This window comes from Cetorhinus maximus, chromosome 26, assembly GCF_964194155.1.
Source record: "Cetorhinus maximus chromosome 26, sCetMax3.hap1.1, whole genome shotgun sequence".
Lineage (NCBI taxonomy): Eukaryota > Metazoa > Chordata > Chondrichthyes > Lamniformes > Cetorhinidae > Cetorhinus > Cetorhinus maximus.
In genome coordinates this window covers 18,540,136-18,562,577 of record NC_135904.1, presented here as the reverse complement: position 1 = coordinate 18,562,577, position 22,442 = coordinate 18,540,136, and the positions used below count along the sequence as shown (strand labels likewise).

General features: G+C 44.3%; 1 protein-coding gene across 1 annotated transcript in view; it reads right to left on the bottom strand.

Annotated features, from left to right (window-relative positions):
• The window catches only part of nnt2 (nicotinamide nucleotide transhydrogenase 2), an 82,964-nt gene extending 64,736 nt beyond the window's left edge, over positions 1-18,228 (bottom strand). The window contains exons 1-3 of the mRNA XM_078530245.1: positions 17,944-18,228; positions 13,118-13,310; positions 1,289-1,518 (exon numbers count right to left, since the gene is read on the bottom strand). Coding sequence (XP_078386371.1) covers positions 1,289-1,518; positions 13,118-13,256 — 369 coding nt within the window. The 5' untranslated portion in view covers positions 13,257-13,310; positions 17,944-18,228. The remainder of the gene's footprint in view (positions 1-1,288; positions 1,519-13,117; positions 13,311-17,943) is intronic.
• Between the last annotated feature and the right edge of the window lie 4,214 nt (positions 18,229-22,442).

The window sequence follows — 22,442 nt, the reverse complement described above, 5'->3', positions numbered from 1 at the left end:
TTCTGTCACCATAGTTCTCCTTAAGAAGTTGCCAAAATTGTATTATTTAGTTCCTGTTCACAAATCACTTCTATTCTCTCTGAATCACACTGGTTCCCAGTGCCTCAAATGTAAAACCCTCACTAATTTTAAATTTGTTTCATGACCTTACCCTTCCATCTCAGCCCTTCAAAACCCTCATCCCGAACTCTCTGTTCCTCTGACCCTTTAGTGGGCTTCATAATATTCAGCTTTGCCAGTTCTCAGGTGTTGCTAGGTTAAGCATCACAACAGCAACAGTGGCAGTGAATATTACCATAGCACCATTGTCATTCCATGCTCAGTTGACAGAGGGGATATTTACATCAAATGGTCTGTGCAAAGCCTTTTCCATCTCCTGCTGAATGCTCCATTACCTTGCAGCCCAGGTGAGATGTAATGAAAACAATGGCTACAAGGCATGGCAAGTTCATGCATAAAGTAACATATGCAACAAGGGAAATGCAAAGGGAGACTTAACTTTTGCTTTTCACATGACATCATCTTTATCTTCTCTCCCACTGCACCACTTTTTAAATTTAGAGTGTTGGGGTAAAAGAGCTGCAAACCTCAATGCAACAACCATATTCATGGCCAAGAGTGCGACATTGTGCAGGCTGCAATGAATTCCACTTTATATGGTTTCTCCACAACATATTAATATGGGGTTTAGATTATTATGGGGCCATTCTGTACAGAAGTAAATTTTTAAAGCTTGTGCATTCAATTAAATCAACAGTACACAGGCTTTCAAATTCTGCTAAAGGCATATCAAATCCATATCTTTGAAAATAATCAGTAAAGAAAACAACATGTGAAAAACATGCAGAATTTCTCTCAACGCTACTTGCTCAGAGAAAATATTTTAGGCATGTGTACTAGTTTATTCATCAAAGCAAAGGTGTCACATAAGCTGACGGATTTCCCCAGCGCTGCCCATTGTCCTGGGCATCATATGGAGAAACAGCATCAGCAATGAGGCAGTGCTACAAAGGACCGGTCAGAGGAGCCTGCGGGATGTCGTGACAAGAGACCCGACTGGCAGGACATGTCCTTTGTCTCTGGAAGGTGATGGGGCTGGCCAAAGATGACCTGGTGAAGTATATTTAAGGAGGACCTCCCAAGAGCGCGACACCACCTGGGCTGCATCAAAAGTGATTGCAGTGGACTGGGCCGGTGGCAAAATCTTGCTGTCCGTAGTTCCTCCGGTCCCACGTCGGACAAAGTCTAAGCACATTACTTGTCACTGGTTTCTGGATAAGATACATACCTTTAGAACAATATCTGACCCAAAAACGTCTTTTGTCTCATTAATAGTGGCTCCAGCCTCTCGATATTGGTCATCGGAGAACTTAGCACCTTCGCCAGCCGTCGATTCAACTTTCACGGTGAAACCCTGCTTGACAAGGGCTTCGACACCTGCAGGGGACACTGCCACCCTCCTCTCATTCTTATAAATTTCCTTAGGAATCCCGACAACCAAATCTTTGTAACGGACGCCTATATAAAATAACAGAAACAATTTCAGTTAAAAAAATTGTAGTAATATCAAAGATGTGATGGAAAGGGTCAACTTCTGCAAGTGTTTCCATAATGAACCAGAAAGTTTCCATTTGGTTGCTTGCCATTGAGTTAAAATTTATGGCCAGTTTTCTAGAATGTTTTCAACCGTAGCTCTCCATCGCTTTCAATAACATATGGTAATACATCATATATTGCAGTCACAATGGGGTAATTAACACATTTTTGATTAAACAATGATATTAACTATCTTAAAAAATGATATATAAACCATAAATTGGACATTAAAAACAGAAAATTCTGGAAACAAATCATCAAGTCCAGCGGTAATTAAAACAGAAAATGCCGCAAAAGCTCAACAGGTCTGATAACATCTGCGGAGAGAGAAACAGAGTTAACGTTTTGAGTTGTATGATCCTTCTTCAGGGCTCTGTTTAACTCTGTTTCTTGTGCCACAGGTGCTGTCAGTCTCGCTGAGTTTTTCCAGCATTTTCTGTTTTTATTTCCGATTTCCAGCGTCCGCAGTATTTCACTTTTATCAAGTCCAGCTGTATCTGTGGTGAGACAAAAACAGGGCTAATGTTTCAGGACAATGACTTCTCATCAAAAACTGAAGACGTGGCAGATGAAAAGCTTATAAGAAGGTATGGAGCCAGGGAAAAAAAGAGGTTAAAATAAAAATAGAGGTTTGTAACTGGATTCAGGACAGAAGTGGACGATGAAAGATGTATCCAGAGGATGCATGAATGATTACAGCAGAATAGCAAAAGGAGGAACTAAGCATGGGAAATCTGGTAAAGCTAAGAAGGCTCCAGCAGCATAGTGGACGAAAGGCAGGTCGACCCCAGAAGTGCGGGTCACCCCATTGGCCATGTGCCGATGGGGGTCTGCATCGTAGGCACCCAGCTTAAATTATTAGCTTCCGCTATATTAAACTGTGAAAATGAATGTTGAGGCAAGAAGCCTGTGAGGTGCCTAGCATTTGAGGCACTGTTCTTCCAGCTTTCACTGAGGTTCACTGCAACAGTGCAGGAGACCAAAGGCCGAAAGGTTAGATTGGGAAGCTCAGTGCCAGAATTGCAGAGGGAACAGAGATTTTCAGCAAAACGATTGCTGAATTTGCATTTAGTCTCTCCAGTGTGGGGAAGATTGAACCACGAACAGCAGATATAAGATTAGGAGTTGGACACAAGTGAAATAAATCACTCTCTCACCCGGGAGGCCTGTCTGTGGCTCTGGATTGTGTGGTGGGGGGGGGAGAAGTGCAAGCACTACATCTTCTGAATTTGCATGCGAAGGTAATGGAGGAAGAGCAGCAAGGGTCAGGGAGTGATGGAATAGCCCCTATGGAATGCTGAAAGGGAAGAGGAGGTGAAGATGCTTTTAGTCATGAAACTGTACTCAAGTTAGCAGAAATGGCGGATGATGACTAGCCAAACAAAGAGGCTGGTAGTGCGCGGATGGCAAAAATAAAGAGAACGCAGCCATGATACTGGGAGGAAGAAGAAGAGTTGAAGGCACAAGTATGGGAAAATGGATAAACATGTTGAAGGCCAGGGGCTTGAGGTGCTGTCCCAGCTAAGGGAAGACGTGTCAGAAGCTCTGGTTGGAAGGTTATATTGTCTGAGCACATGCAACAGATAGGAGAAGAAAATGAGTTTTTCCAGGAAGCAGTGTGGGAAGAAGTATAACCAAGGTAGCTATTGAAGTCAGAGGGCTCGTGGTAGATATCAGTGAACAATCTATTCTCAGAGATGGAAACAGAAAGCTGACAGAGGGAAGGGAAAAGTCAGAACTTAAGGATGGAAGTTAGAAGCAAAATTAATTAAATCCTTCAAGCTCAGGCTGAAGAATTAGGTCATGGAGAAGACCCGGGTAGGTTAGAAAGGGAGAATGCTCACCACATGCCACAAAAAAAACAAAACAGGCACAGCTCAGACCCATGCAAATTCTCATAGCAATGCCTATTGGAGGAAAAAAATGAAATTAAAGGAAAGGTTGTTCCCTGTGACAATGATTTCAGCCAGGCCTAGTGTCAGGCGGAGAATAGTCGGGCTGCTGTTTGAGGAAGGTGGAGGAAGCCTGTGTGCCATCCTGGTGAGGAATGGTAGTGTAGAGAGGCCTGCAAAAAGGAGGTGGTTAAGGTGAGAAAACTTGCTTGATGTTCAATGGTGGGGTCAGAGACAATGGAGAAGTGGAGGATGGAAAAGTAGAGAGGTTGTCAGAGAGTTAGTATTCAGCCTCCACAAGTTAGGAGTGCTTTCACCTTACAGCTATAGCACCTCCCTTGTTAGCATGTTTAACAATGTCAGGATTGGGCCCAGGAGAAGGCAATGCTTCAAGTTCAGAGGGAGATGAATTTGACTGAATGAGGGGAGTGGAGAAGCTAACATGGCTCATGTCACACTGACAGTTCGCAACAAAAAGATCAAGAGAGAGAGAGGGCAGAGTGAAATTCTGAATTCAGGAGAGAGGGTGCACTGTATGGAGAGCAGCCTTCTGGCCAAAGAAGCTGACACAGTGGCAGAGTAACTCAGCATCACGTAGAGCACGAAATGCACTGAGGTAAGAACAGGTGGAAATTATGATAGGACAGTTCATTTGGGTTCAGGAAGGAAGGCTCAGACGGGATAGTGAACGAGGTTGGGTGGAGAGACAGGCCTAGAATAAAATGAAGAAAAAAGAGGGATCAGGGAATACTTTAGCATCCAAGAGTTGTTGAAGCCAGTAACCCAGAGAGCAGAACTTCAAGGTGGATGGGATAACTGTGAAATATTCATTAGATCCAACAACATGGCCAAGTTAGGTAAATGGCTTATAGTAAATTTGATAATATCAACTGTTATCAATGTATCCTCAATTCAGATTGAGTGGACACCATTTTGTACAGACACTGTAATCAAATAGAAAGGTTTAGATAATGACAGAGTAAGTGATAAATTTGAGCACTCTTCAATCATCTGAACTTAAAATTAGCACAGAACCCATAAATTTACTTTTACTACTCTAACCATTTGCTTGTAGTTTTCTTTTTCAGCGGATTAAGAGGGTGACAATTTGTCTGTGCCTATTTTGGACCCAGAGCACATAGGCAGCGCATGACTCAACTGGAAGTCAGGAGAGCTACGCACCTGGAAAGAATGTACCTGCTCCTCCTGGCCCCCAGTGAATTTTTAAATAATTCACCTGTTCTCGGACAGCCTGTTTCGAGGCCACATCCACACCAGGAAAACCTGGACATGGTTAAGCCCGTTGTCTGCTCCACTCAGGAGTGTGTGTGGTTGGGGGGGGGGGGGGGGGGGGGGGGGGGGGGTGTGGTCTCAATTTTACTTACAGGAGTCCTAAAAGAGGTTTTTGGCTGCTTGTTAGCATATGCAAGGCATATAATGCCTGTTTTAGATGGACTATCCCTGAGGCCAGTTTGGTATTAGACATTTCTCCAGAAGTCCTTAAGACAACGAACATGACCCTGCAAAATTGGTCATTTTTGTTCCTGTTTCCCTCCCAGAAAACTGGCACAACAATGACCAGAGTATCATATAATCTTGATAAAATAGCATTCCCAATGTTTTAATCTACTCCTATTATCAGCATACATTGCTTTTATTATGCCATAGTCAGTATTTAAACTTTTAATTATTGTATTTCCATAATCTTTTAGTAATGATTTTATTTTGTTTAGATTTTCCTGCATTAGCTGCCCCCTAACATTTTCACTCCATTTTGCTGATGCTTGCTGATTTTGTTGCTCATTATTTTGAATTAATACAAGGCAGCAAATGCGATGGTATGTTATATGGTCAAACCAGCAAGGCTCAAATCCTCAAAGATCATGATTAACTTGTGTAGTGCCCTGGTTAGGTAACATCTGGAGTACTGCATGCAGTCCTGGCCACCACTGCATACTAGTCAGTGACAAGAGAGAGCCCACTGACATCCTAGAAAGATTGTAGGGCAGGGCAATGAGGCTAACCCCAGGTGTCAGAGAACAGACTATGTGGAAAATCTGATCAGCTTCAACTGCAAGAGAAGATATCTCAGCGAGGTCCTTCCAGATGTACGAGATGCAGAGGATAAAGAAGTAAACCCGAATCAATGATTTCGGATTTACCAGAGCAGTGGGGCAAGAGGGACAATTGGTTCACAGGTGTGATAAAGACAACTTTAGAACAGGTGTCACAGTTTATTTCATTACATAGGAAGGTGATATGTGATCTGCCAGTACAGGTTATCAGGACAAGTGACTCAGACTAGGAGATTGGAATTGTTGGAAGAAATGTGTTTCTGTAACAAGAAAGCGAGGGGGACAGTACCCTGGAAAGATGAGATCAAGTGGACTTCTTTATTCTAAAGCAACTTAAATTTAGTTCTCAGTAATGTTTTTGAACTTGCTGCAGGGGAGGATCATTAGGCCAAACTAAATTGATTTGGTATCTGACTTTCTCTGTGTGGAATCCTCATCCATCACTTGGCATCTTCCTGAAGTAGGCCCAGTTGAGATTACATGGATGTGGCCTTGCACCCTCCCACTTTATGGAACACCATGCAAGTATACGAATGTGCTGTGTCATCAGGTCACTCCAATCTTTTTAATGATGCAAGAAAACAGTGACTTATTACAATGCCAATTTATGTTTACTGAAGAGGATTGCTTGCTGCAGCATAAATGAAAGGCCACCCAGTGGTTTGCGGAGACATAAATAACCAAATAATATTAGATAACACCACCAATGGAGCTGAAGATTAAATAAGTGATATGGTCTTAACAGCATGTTGTTATTTTCCCACGGAACAGTAGTATTGATGTGATAGGATGTCAACAGTCAATTGTACCATCCTGCTGCAGTGCCTCTCACCGTCTAGTTATTTCGGACTTCCCTCACTTAGTTCCACTCTCACCTATCCAAAACGTAATCAAAGTACCCCCCACAAACGTTTCTCTTTCCATTCCCACAACATTGATTCTGAATTACCCCAAGGTTCTATCACTGGCTTCCCTCCTCTTCTCCTTGGTATTCCACGACAGGTGTTGGATCAATGCCCAACTGTACACTGCTGAAACCCAGCTCTAACTCTCCTCCACCACCGCGTTGTCAGACTGATCATCTGATAGCCACTCTTGAAGAAGCCTCCAGTTAAGCAATGGAATGACCAAAGCCATTGGCCTGAATTTTCGCACAGACAGAGAGCTTGTACAAAAATGCTAGCAGGGGCCTGAATCCGGAAGTCCTGACCCCAAACCTGGCCTCTGCCATTTTTGCCAGGTGGGGGTTGTTGGGTTCTAAATAGCATACCTGTGGGTCATGGATGCAGCTGCCCATATCAGTAGCTCCTTCCACTCGTATGATTTTGCTGAGATAGGTGTCTGAAATCCAGCGTGTGCAGATTAGACTTAGTAGGAGCAGGTCTGAACCTTGTGGATTTATTTGGATACCCTTTTGGAGAGGTAAGGTACCCCTTTGGATATAATCCCAGGGCACCTTTGGGAGGGAGAGGTAAGGCACCCTTTGAAATTGTTAAAAGTAGACATGATTGTGTGTAAGAAGTGCACAAACTCACTGGAAGTATCAAGCCGTCAAAGAACTGTCATAGTTCATTGAAAGGGTCAAGGCTGTCAAGGGTTTTAACAACGCCGGGCTTTAAATTTTTAATAAGTGTGGAGTTTTTAAAAAAAATCAGCGCTTGATATTTCACTCTACCTGTTGACATAAGTCTGAAGGTCATCATCATAGGATTTGTGCTATATGACTGGCTTTACAACCTAACGTTATTACAGTGTGGTGCCTATTAAGCAAGCATTTTGACTGACAGCTCCAAGTGATTATAGAATAGAAATGTTTGGTTTCATAAGAGATTTGATGAAGGAATTTCAAAGTATTGAATGCTCTTTTTAAAAAATCAATGAGAGTTTAAAAAAAATATATAGTGAATTCATCAATAGATAAATAACTTTATGTCAGCATGGCTCCTGAGGTTTGCCCATGGCAGATAAAAAGTGAGTTGGCATGGAGGGGGTAGGGGCAAAGGGTGAGGGTTGGGGGACATGAGTGGGCATAGGGGTTATAAAGGGCCATGAGATGGGTGGAGGGGGTGCATGGGCTAGCATTGGATTTATGAGGGGCCACAGGGGTTGAATAGAGGGGCATGGGGGTTGTGTGGGGGGGGATGCGAGGGGTGAGGGCTGGGGTCTGTTTTTCTGTTTTGTTCATCTTTTCAATAACTTCACCAAAGTACTTGTGCACAGAGGCAGGCCTTCCATCCAGCCCACCTCCACACCTGGAAGCCTCCACACTCAATCAGGGGACAGTGGGCCTAATGCAGCCCCACCCTCCCCAAGAATGAAAACCCCCTTCTCAGCCTCTTTTTCCCAGGTCATGTGTGCGGGGCCAGGAAACATCCTGACTGCGCACTCAACCCAGGAGTGAAAATCCAGGCCAATGTCTCCCGAAAACTTCACTGCAAACTCTGTATCCTAGCTAAGGGTTCCATATCACCCCCACTCTCTCAACCATTCCCTCAGGCTTAAATAGGATGCTTCCAAACTTGACATTCTATTCAACCTTGAATCGAGCTTCCAATGTCGTTACCTTCTCTATTTGTAATATTGCCCCGCTACCTACCTGTTGCTGAAATCCTCAGTAATATCTGTCACATCCAGATTCAACCACTCAAATTATCTTGTGGCTTGCCTTTCATCCTTTACTTTCTGTCAACCATTAGCGCATGCAAACTTATGCTACAGCCTTGGTTCAAACATGGACCTAAGAGCTGAACCCCAGAGGCGTGGTAAAGTTCATTGCCCTTGACATCAAGGCTGCATTTGACTGAGTGTGGCATCTAGAAGCCCGAGCAAAACAGGAGTGAATGCGAATCGGGGGAAAATTCTCTGCTTGTTGGAGTCGTATCTGGCACAAAGGAAGGTGGTTGTAGTTGTTGGAGGTCAATCATCTCTGTTCCAGGACATCACTGAAGGAGTTCCTTAGGGTAGTGTCCTAGGCCCAACCATCTCCAGCTGCTTCATTAATTACCTTCCTTCCGTCAAAAGTTGAGAAGTGGGGATGTTTGCTGACAGTTGCACAATGTTCAGCACCATTCATGACTCCTCAAATATTGAAGCAGTCCATGTCCAAATGAGGCTCTGGACAATATCCAGGCTTGGGCTGACAAGTGGCAAATAACATTCGTGCCACACAAGTGCCAGGCATTGACCAGCTCCAGCAAGACAATCTAATCATCGTCCCTTGATATTCAATGGCATTACCATCGCTGAATCCCCCACTATCAACATCCTGGAGGTTACTATTGACTAGTAACTGAACTGGACTAGCCATATCAATACTGTGGCTACAAGAGCAGTTCAGAGGCTAGACTTGGAAATATATCGCCGTTCCTTCACTGTCGCTGGGTCAAAATCCTGGAACTCCCTTTCTAACAGCACTGTGGGCGTACCTGCACCCCATAGACTGCAGCAGTTCAAGACGGCAGCTCATCACCGCCTTCTCAAGGGCACCTAGGAGTGGGCAATAAATGCCCACATCCCATGAATGAATAAAAAAAAATCCAAAAGCGTTATGGACACTCTTACTGATGAGGTTTCTTTATTTTTAGATTTTTAAGATATGAATTCAAATTCTCAAACCACCATGAACTTTCATTCTCCGTGTTACAAATCCAGGCTTCTGGGTTACTATTCCAGTAACATAACCACTGTACCCCTGATATTTCACATGGGATTTGAACTCACAACTTACTGGTCCAGTACTTTTACCATGACAGCACCATAACCATAGATAAAGTTATAAAAGCAGTGAAATGGTTACAGGAGTGGATTGATAGCTTTATGTTTGTGGACTTCTAACCAGATGGTGATGAGTTCAAATTCCACTCTTAAATGCACCTTTTAAACTTGCAATGCATGCCAAATAACATCAGGTCAAGCGAAAGAGGGCAGGATAATACTCCATGACAGAAGATCGGAGAGACTGGAGACCGAAGACCAAGTCTGTTTCATGGAGTGATGCTTCCCTTTAGACAAAATATGTTCAGGTTACAATCAGGTCAGCCATGATCTTATTGAATGGCAGAGCAGGTTCAAGGGATGAGTGTCCGACCCCTGCTCTTAGTTCCTATGTTGGAGTGCTAACGACAATAGCACATACCATGTTTATTTGACAGACGATGACAAAAAAATAAAAACAAATAGTGGGTGACAGCAAAAGGAAAGGGAATAGACGATTACAAATAATTCATATAAATAACCATGAACAAAGAAAATGTTATGGGTGCTGGTTAGCATAATATTCCAAACATTTTCCTTAAGTTTTCCCAGATGTTGATTTGCCTCCTCATATCCCACCAACTTCAGATTCTTTAACATTTAAAGTTTTTCTTTTTATAGTGCAGGGACTTTATAAAAGTATTGACACTTTAATTAACAGTAAATTTACACTTTGGTTTACTTGTTACAACATGTTCATTCAATTTTTTTTCTACATGATCACCAATCCACGATTTTCCACCCATACTAAATGCCTGACAATTGCAGGCTGACAAGGGCAGAAGCAGAAAACACCACCTTTTATTTCCATTTTCAATATATAATTAATAAGTAAACAATTGAATTAATTTTGTTAAAGCAATATTTACTTTTCGTATTCAACAACAGCTCTGGTCAATGCTTGACAGAGTGTTGCTTTTAGCATAAGCGTATGGGACACACAAGGCTTCTAAGTGATCTTTGGGCCAGATTAAAATTTCTAAAACTTTAAATTTATTTGATGTCTGGAGCTCCCCTGAACAACTTACATAAAGAAAATGTACAACTGCACAATAAGCACAACTTTAAACAAAACACAGCTGATGTTTGTAGCGTATGAATACTTTGTCTCATAGTTGCACGTTAAGAACTATGTTGGGATTTCCACTGAAACATTAAAATATATTCTGCAACTGGATACTATTGCTGTGAATTGAAAAACTATATCTATTTTAAGTACCACTAGGAAGAAAGAGGAGGGGATTGAGTCTTGCTGCAGCATGGAATTGACAATTGCATCTTTTTAAAAAGGAACATTGCTTCAATCTTAGCAGCAGAGGAAGACAGGGCTATGGGGAGGGTCACTGCTGAGGTTACCCCTGGACAAGCCTGATCCCAGAGTGGAACCCAGCTTGATAGATCCTAACTTTTAATTTGTTGGTTTAGATATGTGAAATGGGGCTGCTGACAGAGTCATCAGAGTCAGCTAATGAACTTTTAAGAAAAGAATAAACATTTATTCAACAAGAAAAGATGAACTATATTAAAATACTCCTTCACAAAGAACTATATCTTTACAGATATATTCAGATTTGTAAGGATAACACAAGTTACAAAAGCTATTGTATACTTTAATGTTCACAGTAAATACACAGTCCAATACATAGTGTAAACCTATGGCACCCTGTGGTCAGACACACCACACTCTGAAACCAAGTGACAGATGCCACCTCAACCAGATGCTATGGATCTCTCAACTCCCCCCAGACGCTTGTCACATCATGAGCCGACCAGTTTCACTGAACTCCATCTCTCACACAAGGGTTTCCAATCTCCACTCTCCAAGACCTTGCCTTGGAATCTTGTCCCAAACCCACGCTTTCTCTCAGATGCCTTCTGCAAGAGTTCACCTCCGGAGTTTCAAACTCTCCCTCTGATGTTCTTCTTCCCTGAGTCACCACATGCATTCAAGCTGTCTTCCACACACTCTCTCTCATCAACTCAGCCACCAACACTACCACTACTGCTTCATATGCCCATAGCAAAGAGTTACAGCCTTCAGCTGTCTCTTTGGACCTTCTTGCATCTTGCAAGCTGTTCTCACTTTAGATTTGCTTTCTGTAGCTTTTGCCTCTTTAAATCTGAAGCTAGGAGCCTTTCTCTCTGTCCCTCACTCTTAACTTCACTTAACAGGACTGTTTAACCAGGTTTCTGTCCTTCCTTTGACTAGAAAGTCTTCTTTGGACTTTCCCTTCTTTCACTCCCGTGGATTTTTGGGGGTTTTTCTTTAGCTTGGGACTGGCTATCTGTCCCTTTTAGTTTGCTTCTGTTTGGCAGCTGTCTTCCAAACCAGCTGAACTCCAACAGCTTCCAAAATAAACTGCTGTTTCTCTTGTGTGCGCGCCGGTGGGAGGGACCTGCCTCTCTGGCCCTTCTTTTACCCTTGAGTTTGCTTGGCTTAAGTCGTAAACTCTCACAAAAAATGCAGGCACTTTCTTAAAGTGATACTAAAACTCAATTTGACCTTTCTAAACACACAGGTCAGAAAGACAAATCAAGCTTAAACATTAAAGCTAAAACTAATTCCTAACACCTACAAATACCAATATAACTTACTTAAACTCTCTCTATTTCGTAACAAGAGAAAGGTGTTCTGTCCCACATTCCTTAGGCTAACTAGGAATGGGCAATAGATGCCAGCCATGTCCACATCCTGAGAAAGAATTAAAAAAAAAATCTATGGGCAGAATTTTATGGCCCTGTTTCGACAGGGACAGGACTGTAAAACGTGGCGAGACATTCTAAACCCCACTGACATCAGCGGGAACGTAAAATCCCACTGTCGTAAAATTCTGCCCTATGGGTATTAATTTTAGCTTTAGCAAAAAGCTGGCACAGGCACAATGAGATGAATCCTTGTAAACTTCTACAGTTCTATTTTGCTTCTTAAACATAGAATTAATAAGGCAAGCAACTATCTCTGTTTAATGCAATTTGATCAATATGTTGTAATTACTCTACATCCTGGAACAAGACATTATTTCTTTACAAAAGTTCTATATGAACACTATATACAGCTCTCAGCTGCTCCCCCTTTCACTGTTCACATGCTGGTTTCACATATCACTCCTTTATTGGCAGGGACGCAGTCTCAAATTCTAATAAACAGTTGCTGGGAACCCTGCCCAACATGGGCCTAGGAAAGGCTGACTAGTTAGTCAGGCCTGCAGTAAGGTTACTTTTCCTGTATAGCCCAAGAAAGCACAACATGCACAAGAACATGACAGTCCAACTTAAAGAATGCTGCTGCTCTTTGACACAAAGAAAGCTAGTCAAGAACTTTAAGATGGTTAAATTACATTCAACTTTATTTGATATCTAAAATATTGATTGTATGCAAGTACCATATGGAAAACAATGTGGAGATTGCATGCCAATAAATTAAAACAGAAAATAAATATATTTTTGTTCATGTACTGACATTAAAATAAAGCACAAGCTGATTCTGCAGTTCCGTCAGCACACATAATCGTGGTTCTCCATATCCATCAGGCCGTCTATATTAATTGTTTAGTGCACGCAAAACACTGTGCGTTTCATGAGCTTGTACAAACAGAATGGAGTGGAATTTGTGTTATATATCACGAGCACACAAGGAGAGCAAACCAAATGCCACTGGATGGTTAAAGATATCAAAACAGTCAGGAGGCTTTAAATGATGGGAAACAAGAACACATGTATCTATAAGCAACCCGCTCCTCACGTTTAACTGAAGCGAGATACAAACTACATGTGAACTAATAAAAAAACACAAATGTTTACCTTTAACTGCTTGCTGGTTCCACAAAACTCGGTAAGTTTTAAAATAACGTTTGCAAGGCGTTCGCTTAAATGTCACGGTTGGCACACTGTGAAACAATGATAAAGAGCAGCACATCGCACCACGGAATAAACTGGCCATGATGAATAGCGGGCTAAGCTTGTTCTTCTATTTTTATATTAAAATCGAGCCACCCTAGAAAGAAGGGAAAAGGAAAACTTAACATGTGGATAACAGGAAAGCCAGCGTTCCCATAAATCCAGCTACAGATGGTTAATAGACACAGTATTCTTTTTGACCTGGCATCACAATGCTGCTACTATTAAGAGTGCTGTAATATCATAGATTGTTTACACCAGCCAGCACTGGTTGAGTGGCTGGACGTTGGGGAATATTTATTTTAACCAATGAGAAAGTCAAGATTCCTTAACTGAAAAGGTGCAAAGTTCTAATGATATGGGGTGGATTAAGTTGATCATCTGAAGATTAAAGGTTGTAATTCTGCTGCTGTGGTTAAAAATGGACAAATTCACCAAACCATCCCATGGTCAGGGATAGGCCTACAACAGCAGGGCATCTCTTCTCCAAACCATGCACCCTTCAATCAGAGCTTTTCATTGGGAGTGCAGGATCAATGAATTCACTACACAAAAACAGAAAAAGCTGAAAAAACTCAGCAGGTCTAACAGCAGCCATGGAGAGGAAAACAGTTAATGTCAAGTCCGTATGACTCTTCTTCTGCATTCTCCTCTGAAAAAGAGTCATACGGACTCGAAACGTTAACTCTGTTTTTCTCTCCACTGATGCTGAGTTTTTCCAGCATTTCCTGTTTTTGTTTCAGATTACCAGCATCCGCGGTATCTTGCTTTTATTTCAATGAATTTACTCCTTGGTTATGTCCATAAATCATTAAATTGATTGAAAAGCTGATCCTGATCAAAGTGCAATAAGCTAAAAGACAAAAGCATAACCAACACGTGGAAAAGAAAAAAAATTATCAGAATCAATTGTGGGGCTGATTGTGCAATTTGCAAGCAATAAAAGACCTGAAACTAAGGTATGTGGAAAGAAGATAAGAATTCAAAAGAAGGGAAAGTGAGTTATCGTAAACATTTAGATAAAGATATTGCATTTGCATCTGATTATGATTGAGAAGGTTGAGAGGAGGTATTGAAGATCCAGAGGGATATGGACAGGGTAAATAATGAGAAACTGTTCCCACTCAAGAGAGCATCAAGAACTAGAGGGCACAGATTCAAAGGAATTGGCGAAAGGAGTAAATGTGATGTGAGGGTTGTTGGAGTCTGGAACGAGCTTCCTGAGAGAGTGGTGGAGACAGGTTCAGTTGAGGTATTCAAAAGGGAATTGGATTGCTATCTGAAAATAGAGAATGTGCAAGGTTACGGTGAGAAGGCCAGGAAGTGGGACTAGGTAGAACGCTCTTTCAGAGAGTTAGTGCAGACTCAATGTGCCAAATGGCCTCTTCCTGCACTGTAAAGATTCTGTGATTCTGAGAGAATGAATTTTAACATTGTGATACAGCTAAACAATCATATTTCCAAGACTAATTGATTTTTGCATATCTATAGACTCAGATATCACTCAGAGCCCTTTGTAGTCATTATTATACCCAAACTCATTCATATCTGTTACTACAAAGATACCGCAAGTAACTTTCTCTATTCATCCTTGCACCCTTTCTGATGATTCATCTCTTCTGGATTGGAACTTCTTCCATTAGACACTATTGTCTCTCCTATTTTTGAATGTCAAATCCTCCATTTTGCCTCCAGTTATCTTCCTTAACTCAATGAGTAAACATGGATGTTGGCTTAGCATTTAAAGGGTGACGGGAATTCGCATTTTTAGATAAATGAAGGGATATTTGGATTTCAAAGGGACCTTAGTCTGGTTACAACTAGCCAGATAAGCAAGGCTAAGGAATATATTTATTTTTCCCCATAGATTACTGGCAATATTGGCAGCATGAAAGTTTTTATGTTTAACGAGGAAGATACAGTTTCAAAGATAGATGGAACAATAGAATTTACATCTTAAAAGAAGAGAAACATATAAAAGGGAGAATGAAAGATCATGTGTCAGAAGGCCAGGCAAGATCTAACAGGGGTGTGTGTAAAGCCTTGGTGAAGCCTCCAGCATTTGTGCATAAGCCTGCTGTCTACTGAAACCGAAGCTGGAGAAAAGCCATTTGGAATTCCACTGTCCAGGGTATTGTGTTAACTTGCTGGACCTGTTTAAAATCTAAAATCTACTTTTGGACCATTGCCTTAAAGGGAGTGTAACTGGGGTCAGGTTAATTAGGAATTTTAGGAGTTATTATAGTAGTAATTGTAGTCTTATGTATGTGCTTGAAATCATTTATTTTGTTAATAAATATTTTAATTTAACTTTTAAAATCTCTAAAGGTCTTGGTGAACTTATTACTTCTGAATTCAATGGAGACATCTAGTAATAAACACAAATTGCGACCAAATTTCCTTCCTGGATTTGGTCAAGCTGGCACACATCATCTGCCACGTCACAGGTGAGCAGTTTTAGTTATAATTTATCAGTGTATGGAAAATGAAACATGAATATGGTCCAAGTCACAATATTGACAGCACTGCTATAGAAATGTATTTCTACAATTTTGCTGCTGGACAAATATTAACATGGATATGTAACAAACAAATGGCTGAAGAAAATGACCCAGCAAACTAAACTGCCCAGATAAATACACTTATGGCTCATTTGGCATATATTATCCACGAATGCTAGTGTTTGTGAAAAATCTGGAGGAGCACAATAACGTACGAGACCTGTCTGTTAAGGTGATGTGGGAGAGCAAGGGAGTAAAATTGACCTTGTGTTTGCTAAATGTGTTTAGAACACTGTTTGTTCACCTCTGGCACCTGGGTTTAAGTTCAAGAGAGTTTGAAAAATGAGCTCTTGCTGACAATTATAAAGTTTCATGTAACATATGCTTTACCACTCACTCTCAGTGTAGTTCTTACTAAGCTCATGAATGTGACAGATGACAACATAGTAGAGAACACAACATTTTCACCATGTTGGAAATCTTGTTTTCAAGTGTTTTGAGGCAAGGAGGAGTAAAGGGAAGGTGAAACAGCAGCTCATTAGTCGCAATAGTGAAAACTTTTCACTGGAAATAAATGCTGAATTATTCAGGTTTCAGGGGTGATGCAAAAAAAATTCTGCAGCTTCAGAGCCTCCGGTCTCTGAAGGAGTGACTACTTTCATACAAACAGGGAGTGAGGAACATCCAGGCATAGTGATGCAGTGGAACATTCTCATGTGTACATTATTAAAAATAAGTTGATTATTACTCCACATGCGATGCTGATTGCAAGATTGCACAGTACGACAGAGAGGACCTATCACAAATTCTGACAATCATAAAGCAGTGGTTTCAAACAAGAAAAACCGGAGAGTGACCATTAAAGATTCAGGAGTGTCTATGGTATTTGCGGAAAAGGAGGAAGATGGGCATATAAGACCATAAGACATAGGAGCAGAAATTAGGCCATTCGGCCCATCGAGTCATATGAAACTTCAGAGTTGAAATTAAGAGTTTTAATTGCTGACAGAGGCGATTATATTTGCACTTTCTTAAACAACTGTAACTTTATTCATTCTCTTTGGCTTGGACGCTTTGTCACAATACACCTGGATACATCAAAATGTCTGAAGCAAGAAGGTTATCTGGGTCAAGTCTGCTCTATCTAGAGTCCATGTGTGATTATTTTGTGAACTTTATACACCACCACAAGCTACTGTTCTTTGAAGCAAAAATTCCTTCGCTGATCTCTCATTAAAATTTGGGCTGGGAAGGGGAGGGGGGAAGGGGAGTGGGGGGGGGGGAGGGTGGAGGCCGAATAATGCTATTAATACTTCTCTAACCCCAATCCCTCAAGAGATGTCAGTTCAGTTCCCTTTTAAATGATGCCCAAAATAAAATAAAAAAAACCCTTTTCTGGGAATCTGCCCCAGATAGCCACCATCAATGGGAAAGAAGCTGCCTCTATTTTGTTTTTCTTCATTAAAAAGGTAGAAGAATTAAATAAAGGGCTAGTTTTTCCACCTGTGGCCAACATGGAAAATCGAGTCAGATGACCGCATGAATGAAGCCGCTTCTTCCAGTGGTCTTGCTTTGCAAACGATCATTCGATAGTTGAGGAGTTCCTGGGGAGTTTAAGTGACCGAAGTGAGCAGAGTATAAACTGGGTCCCAATAACATAGAGACAAAAATACACAGTCCTGGCCAAACAAACAGGCGCCTAATGGGCAATGGACGACAATGACACTAAAGGACAAGGAAGGGCAAACGGGAGAGATTTAAAAAAAAAGCAATAAGGCTTCGTCCTTACCCCATGCGAAGATTTCGGTTGGTTTTGATTTTAAGTCAGGTGCTGTTGTTTTGTGCTGAGGTCAACATTAAGCGGTAGAAATGATAGAAATAAAGGGAAAAAGGGGGGGGGAGCAACACTGAAAACAAAGGGACACCGGCCAGAATGAGAGAAACAGGGGGGGGGGGAATGAAACGCCAGGCTTCTTATTTTTTGGCAAGATAAATTTCTATAATTGCTTAAATTTAGTGATCCGGTGATTTTTTTTGCAGGAAAACTCCTCACTAACCTTCCCCCCGCCAGCAGCTGCTGGACTGACCAGGCCACTGGGTACAGGAGGGAGAGAGAGAGAGAGAGAGCGGCCTCTCTCACACACACACACACAACATACAACACAACACATCCGCTCCCGCCTCACTCCCCCGGTTACATATAACATTCGGTATAAGACAAACACTCACCTACAGCTCGCGGACTGGGCTGAGCCGGGCCGGGCAGCGGGTCCGGGAGACTGGGAGGGATTCTCTCCCTCTCTGTGACCTTCACCCACGTCAGACGCCGCTTCTCTCCCTCCAATAAACCCTCTCATGTGATTCCTGCGGCAGGAAGAGGGCTGGAGTTTGGCGGCGGAACCCAGCACTGCGAGCTCTGTGTGTGTGTGTGTGTGTGAGTGTGAGAGAGACACTAAAGGGTTTTCAGCAGCAAACTCCAGCCGCTGGTGCATTCATTCAAAACCAGAACGACCTGGAAAAACTCAGCAGCTCTGGGCAGCCTCGGTGGAGAAGGAAAAGAGTCGACGTTTCGAGTCCTCATTGCATTCATTCCCCCCCCCCCATTCTCACTCCCACACCCCCCCCCCATTCTCACCCCCCCCCATTCTCACCCCCACACCCTGCTGCACTGTGACTGGATCAATCCCTGCTTCTCAATGTCAGAAGGACAGGGAGAGTTAACTTAGGGGAAGATCTAGGAATTCAGCAGCTCAGGCAGTATCTATGGAGAGAGAATTTGCATTGATGGATTTTTCTCACCCCACCGGGCTTTGGGACCAAACAGGGGTTCTGAGGGGTTCCGTTTGCCAACGGCGAGACCAGCAGTGTGATCCCCTGGGGCAGTCTTTTGTTCTTTTACTTTGGTGCGATGTGGACATCACTGGCAAAGCCCAACGTGTGTTGTCCATTCCCTTTAATTGGCCTTAAGCTGAATCGTTGGCTAGGCCATTTCGGAAGGCAGTTAAGAGTCAATCACGTTGCCGTGGATCTGGGCCTGAATTTTCCTCTCGTCGGGCACGCGCGATCGGCGGGCCCCGGGAGAGGTCGGGAAACAGGCCCACGGCTGCGATTTCACACTGGCTGGTCAGCTGAGGCCCACCCAGCGTGAAACACGTCTTCCAAATGGTCGGGAAGGGCTGGGCAAGGGGCCTGTCGGGCGCCGGCTCCAATGGAACCCGGTGGGCGGTTTAAAACCAGCAGAGGCAGCTTCCTGAGCCTGCCAGGGGAGAATCGTTCTTCGGTCTGGAGTGACGGCCTCACCAGCGGCAGGTTGGGTGGGCACTCGGGCCCTCGCTTCTTGGATGAGTGTCACGCGGTCCTCATGGAGACGGTGGGTGTCAGGTGGGACACCCTCATTCCCAGGGATGGCAGGAGGAGGAGGTCACCACGCCTGACCAAAAAAACCTTGGGAGGAGGTGGCAGTCGAGGTCAGCTGCCATGAGGGTGTGAGGCACACGTGGGTGCAGTGTTGCAAAAGGGTCAATGAACTGCTGCGTTCAGCAAGGGTGAGTACCGTGTTGGCGTGGATCAGTGTGGAGAAACGTTAAGGCCTGGCATTCCCCCCATGGAGCTGAGGGATGTTAGAGTCTGAGTGCCAACCGTCAATGACGCCAGAGCTAATTGTGCTGTTTGGACTGAGTGCTTGCGGCTCGAGGGTCACGACTCGGATGTGCCCTGCCTGGTGTTCCTCAGGTGGGGTTGGCCAGGCTGCAATGGTGCTGCATGTGCAGAGCGGACTAATCAATGCTCCTCTGTCCTTTCAGGAGAAGAGGAGCCATAACCACATAGAAAGTTCAAGGACAGGTGGAGGCCACTCAAACCTCCTAATCATAACAAGGTTTGAAATGAACACTTTGGAGCTGGAGAGCCACTACCCACCTCCGTCAGCCAGTCCTGGAGAGGCAGGGGTCTCTGACAAAGGTAAGAGTGCAGTGCATAGAGGTGAGAGTTTCGGATTGTGCAAACATTCTTGTGTAGTCTCATCGTTAACGGGAGCCTCAAACCTGGAGTCCCCACTGATCATTGAAAGACGATGGCACCATGATGCAGATTTCCATTGTCTCACCAGGGCACCTGACATGCACAGTGACAGTGTGATGACTTAAACTAATGACATGTCGTTGTTCTCCCTTAGATTCGCCAGCACATATTCATATGTAGGACCCCGAAGAGCTTTGATGACAGAGGACTGCTGGGCTTTGGATTCACCTGCGTCACATCCGCTCTCTGGACCAGGCACCAGTGCAGATACCAACACCTCAGTGGGTGTTAGATCGGTGGCTAGAATGTTGGTGCATAGCAGTGAGGCCACTTCACGCTCGCTTGAGGTGCAGGTGAGAGAGTGCCCAGGGCGCCGGCAGTTGGGAGGACTGCTGGAGACCAGGACAATGCTGAGTCGAAGGCAGATGATGAGCCTCTGGAGTCGTCCATTAGGCGGCAGATGCTGGATTTCCAACGGGATGTACGGGAGGATCTGACGAAGATCTATGAGGGCATGTGTACCATGATCTCTGTTGTGGAGGAGTCCATGTGGGTCATAAGCACCTCATCCATTGGTGACTCTCATGGAGAGGCAGCTCCAGGGACAGAATCAGGAGTCCCTGGGGTTGCACTCGGACCTGCAAACCCTCACATAGTTAATGACCTCAGGTGGTCAGTGCCAGTGTGGGAGATGGATGAGGAACCCAGGATCCCAGCTAGGTGCCCGTCCATCAATGCCGAGCAGGGAGGTCCAGAGCGAACTCATGGTGCACGAGCTGCCTGTCATCTCTTCGGGCATCTCTCAGGGCCGCTCTAGATGACGGCAACAACTCCTCCGCCCCTCTGTTAGTGACTGTGGCGTCCGATGAGGCTGCGATGACTGGGGAGATGCCAGCTGTGGCAATGGCTACTCCCCCCCCTCCCAGGTGGGGCCAGCACAGCCTCCACTGACCAGAGGATGACCACTAAGGTCATCAAGGTCAACAAGACAGCAGAGTCAGCGCGCTGCCTCCATTACCGTTGCCAGCGAGGGGAGGGGGCGGGGGTGAGGTGCACCAAGATGCCTGTTCTGCCATGTCTTGTTAGTATGTTTACCGATGTGGGCATTAACACCAGATATGATAATGTTCGTTTGTTGTGAGTGTCAAAATTATATAAATTTTGCTTTTGTCTTAATGGCCCAAGTATGCTTCACTTTTTTTTTTCAGTGCCGGGTACGCCAGTATGTAATGCTGGACGTGAATGGCTCTAAACTTTATTGCCCAGGCAATGGGTGGACTTTGGGTTCAAAGGAAAGGGTCATTTCAGACACCCGGGATGGAGGCGGCAGCCCTGGCATGAGGTGGAAGCAGATCTTTGGCAGCCGAGCTGAAGGAGCACTGGATCAAGGCGTCCTAGGTGTCCCTGCCTCCCTGGACGTTACTGAGGTCTGCCTCCACACCCTCAGCGCTCTCCTCACCGTGCTCCTCTTCCTACTCACTACTGGATTCATCCTCGGTGGCCTGTGGAGCTGCCTCAAGATCCCCTTCCTCCAGTGGGTCCCCCCCTTGCCTGTGCCAGATTGTGGAGAGCGCAGCATGCAATCACTATCAGTGACACCCGCTCTGAGGGGTATTGGAGAGCTCCCCCTGAACGGTCCAGGCATCGGAAGTGCATCTTCAGAAGACCTATGGTCCTCTCTATCACCGCCCTTTGGGGACATGACTCCTATTGTAACGATGCTCTGCCTCTGTTCTTGGGTGGCGGAGAGGCATCATAAGCCACCTTTTCAATGGATAGATCTTGTCACCCAGCATCCAGTCAGGCTGGAGCACTGAAGAGCCTCAGCACCTGAGGGTATCTGAGGATATAAGTGTCATTGGGGTACCTTGCACAGACGCAGAATCTGTGTCCTGTAGTCACAAACTATCTGGACGTTCATGGAGTGGAATCCCTTCCTGTTAACGAAGACACCCGGCTGACCCGCTGGTGCCTTGATGGCCACATGTGTGCAGTTGATTGTGCCCTATGTGCAGGGGAACCCAGCAATCGCTGCAAACTCTCTGGCTCGCTCAGCTTGGCAGGCCTCATCCATACGGAAATGAATAAATGTCATTACCCACCTGAACAGAGTTTCTTTCCCCAGCTTGACGCAGCTGTAGACAGCTGATTGGGACACTCTACAAAGATCCCCCACTGACCCCTGGAAAGAGCCGGAAGCATAGAAGTTGAGGGGCACTGTGACCTTCAGAGCCACTGGCATGGGGTGTCCACCCACACAGTCGGAGCTGATCTGAGGCCCAATCATCTTGACAAATAGAATTCACGGTCTCCCTGGAGAGGCGGAGCCTCCTTTGGCATTGCACCTCAGAAATATTGAGGGAGCTGTATTGCTGCCTGTAAACCCTGGCAGCAGGATAGTGGCATCTTCTGCGGCCCCTTCCGCCTTGGACTACCTGCTGGCACTGAGGCCCTTGTGCCTGGGCCTCTCCTCCCACCAGGTCACTGCCCTGGAAGCTGCATAGCAACACCTGGCCTCCTCTCCCTTCTGCCCATCTCTTCCTCCTCAGAGGACGTGCCTTCAGCGAACAGCACAATCCTCATTACCAGGATAACAAGGCTGTCTGGTGCCTGGAAGGGTCCACGTAGTCAGAATCCTCTGGGGGCCTTGGAGGCACCAATAATACCCGAAATGAAGCCTGGAAATGCTAACAATGAAGCCCTGAACA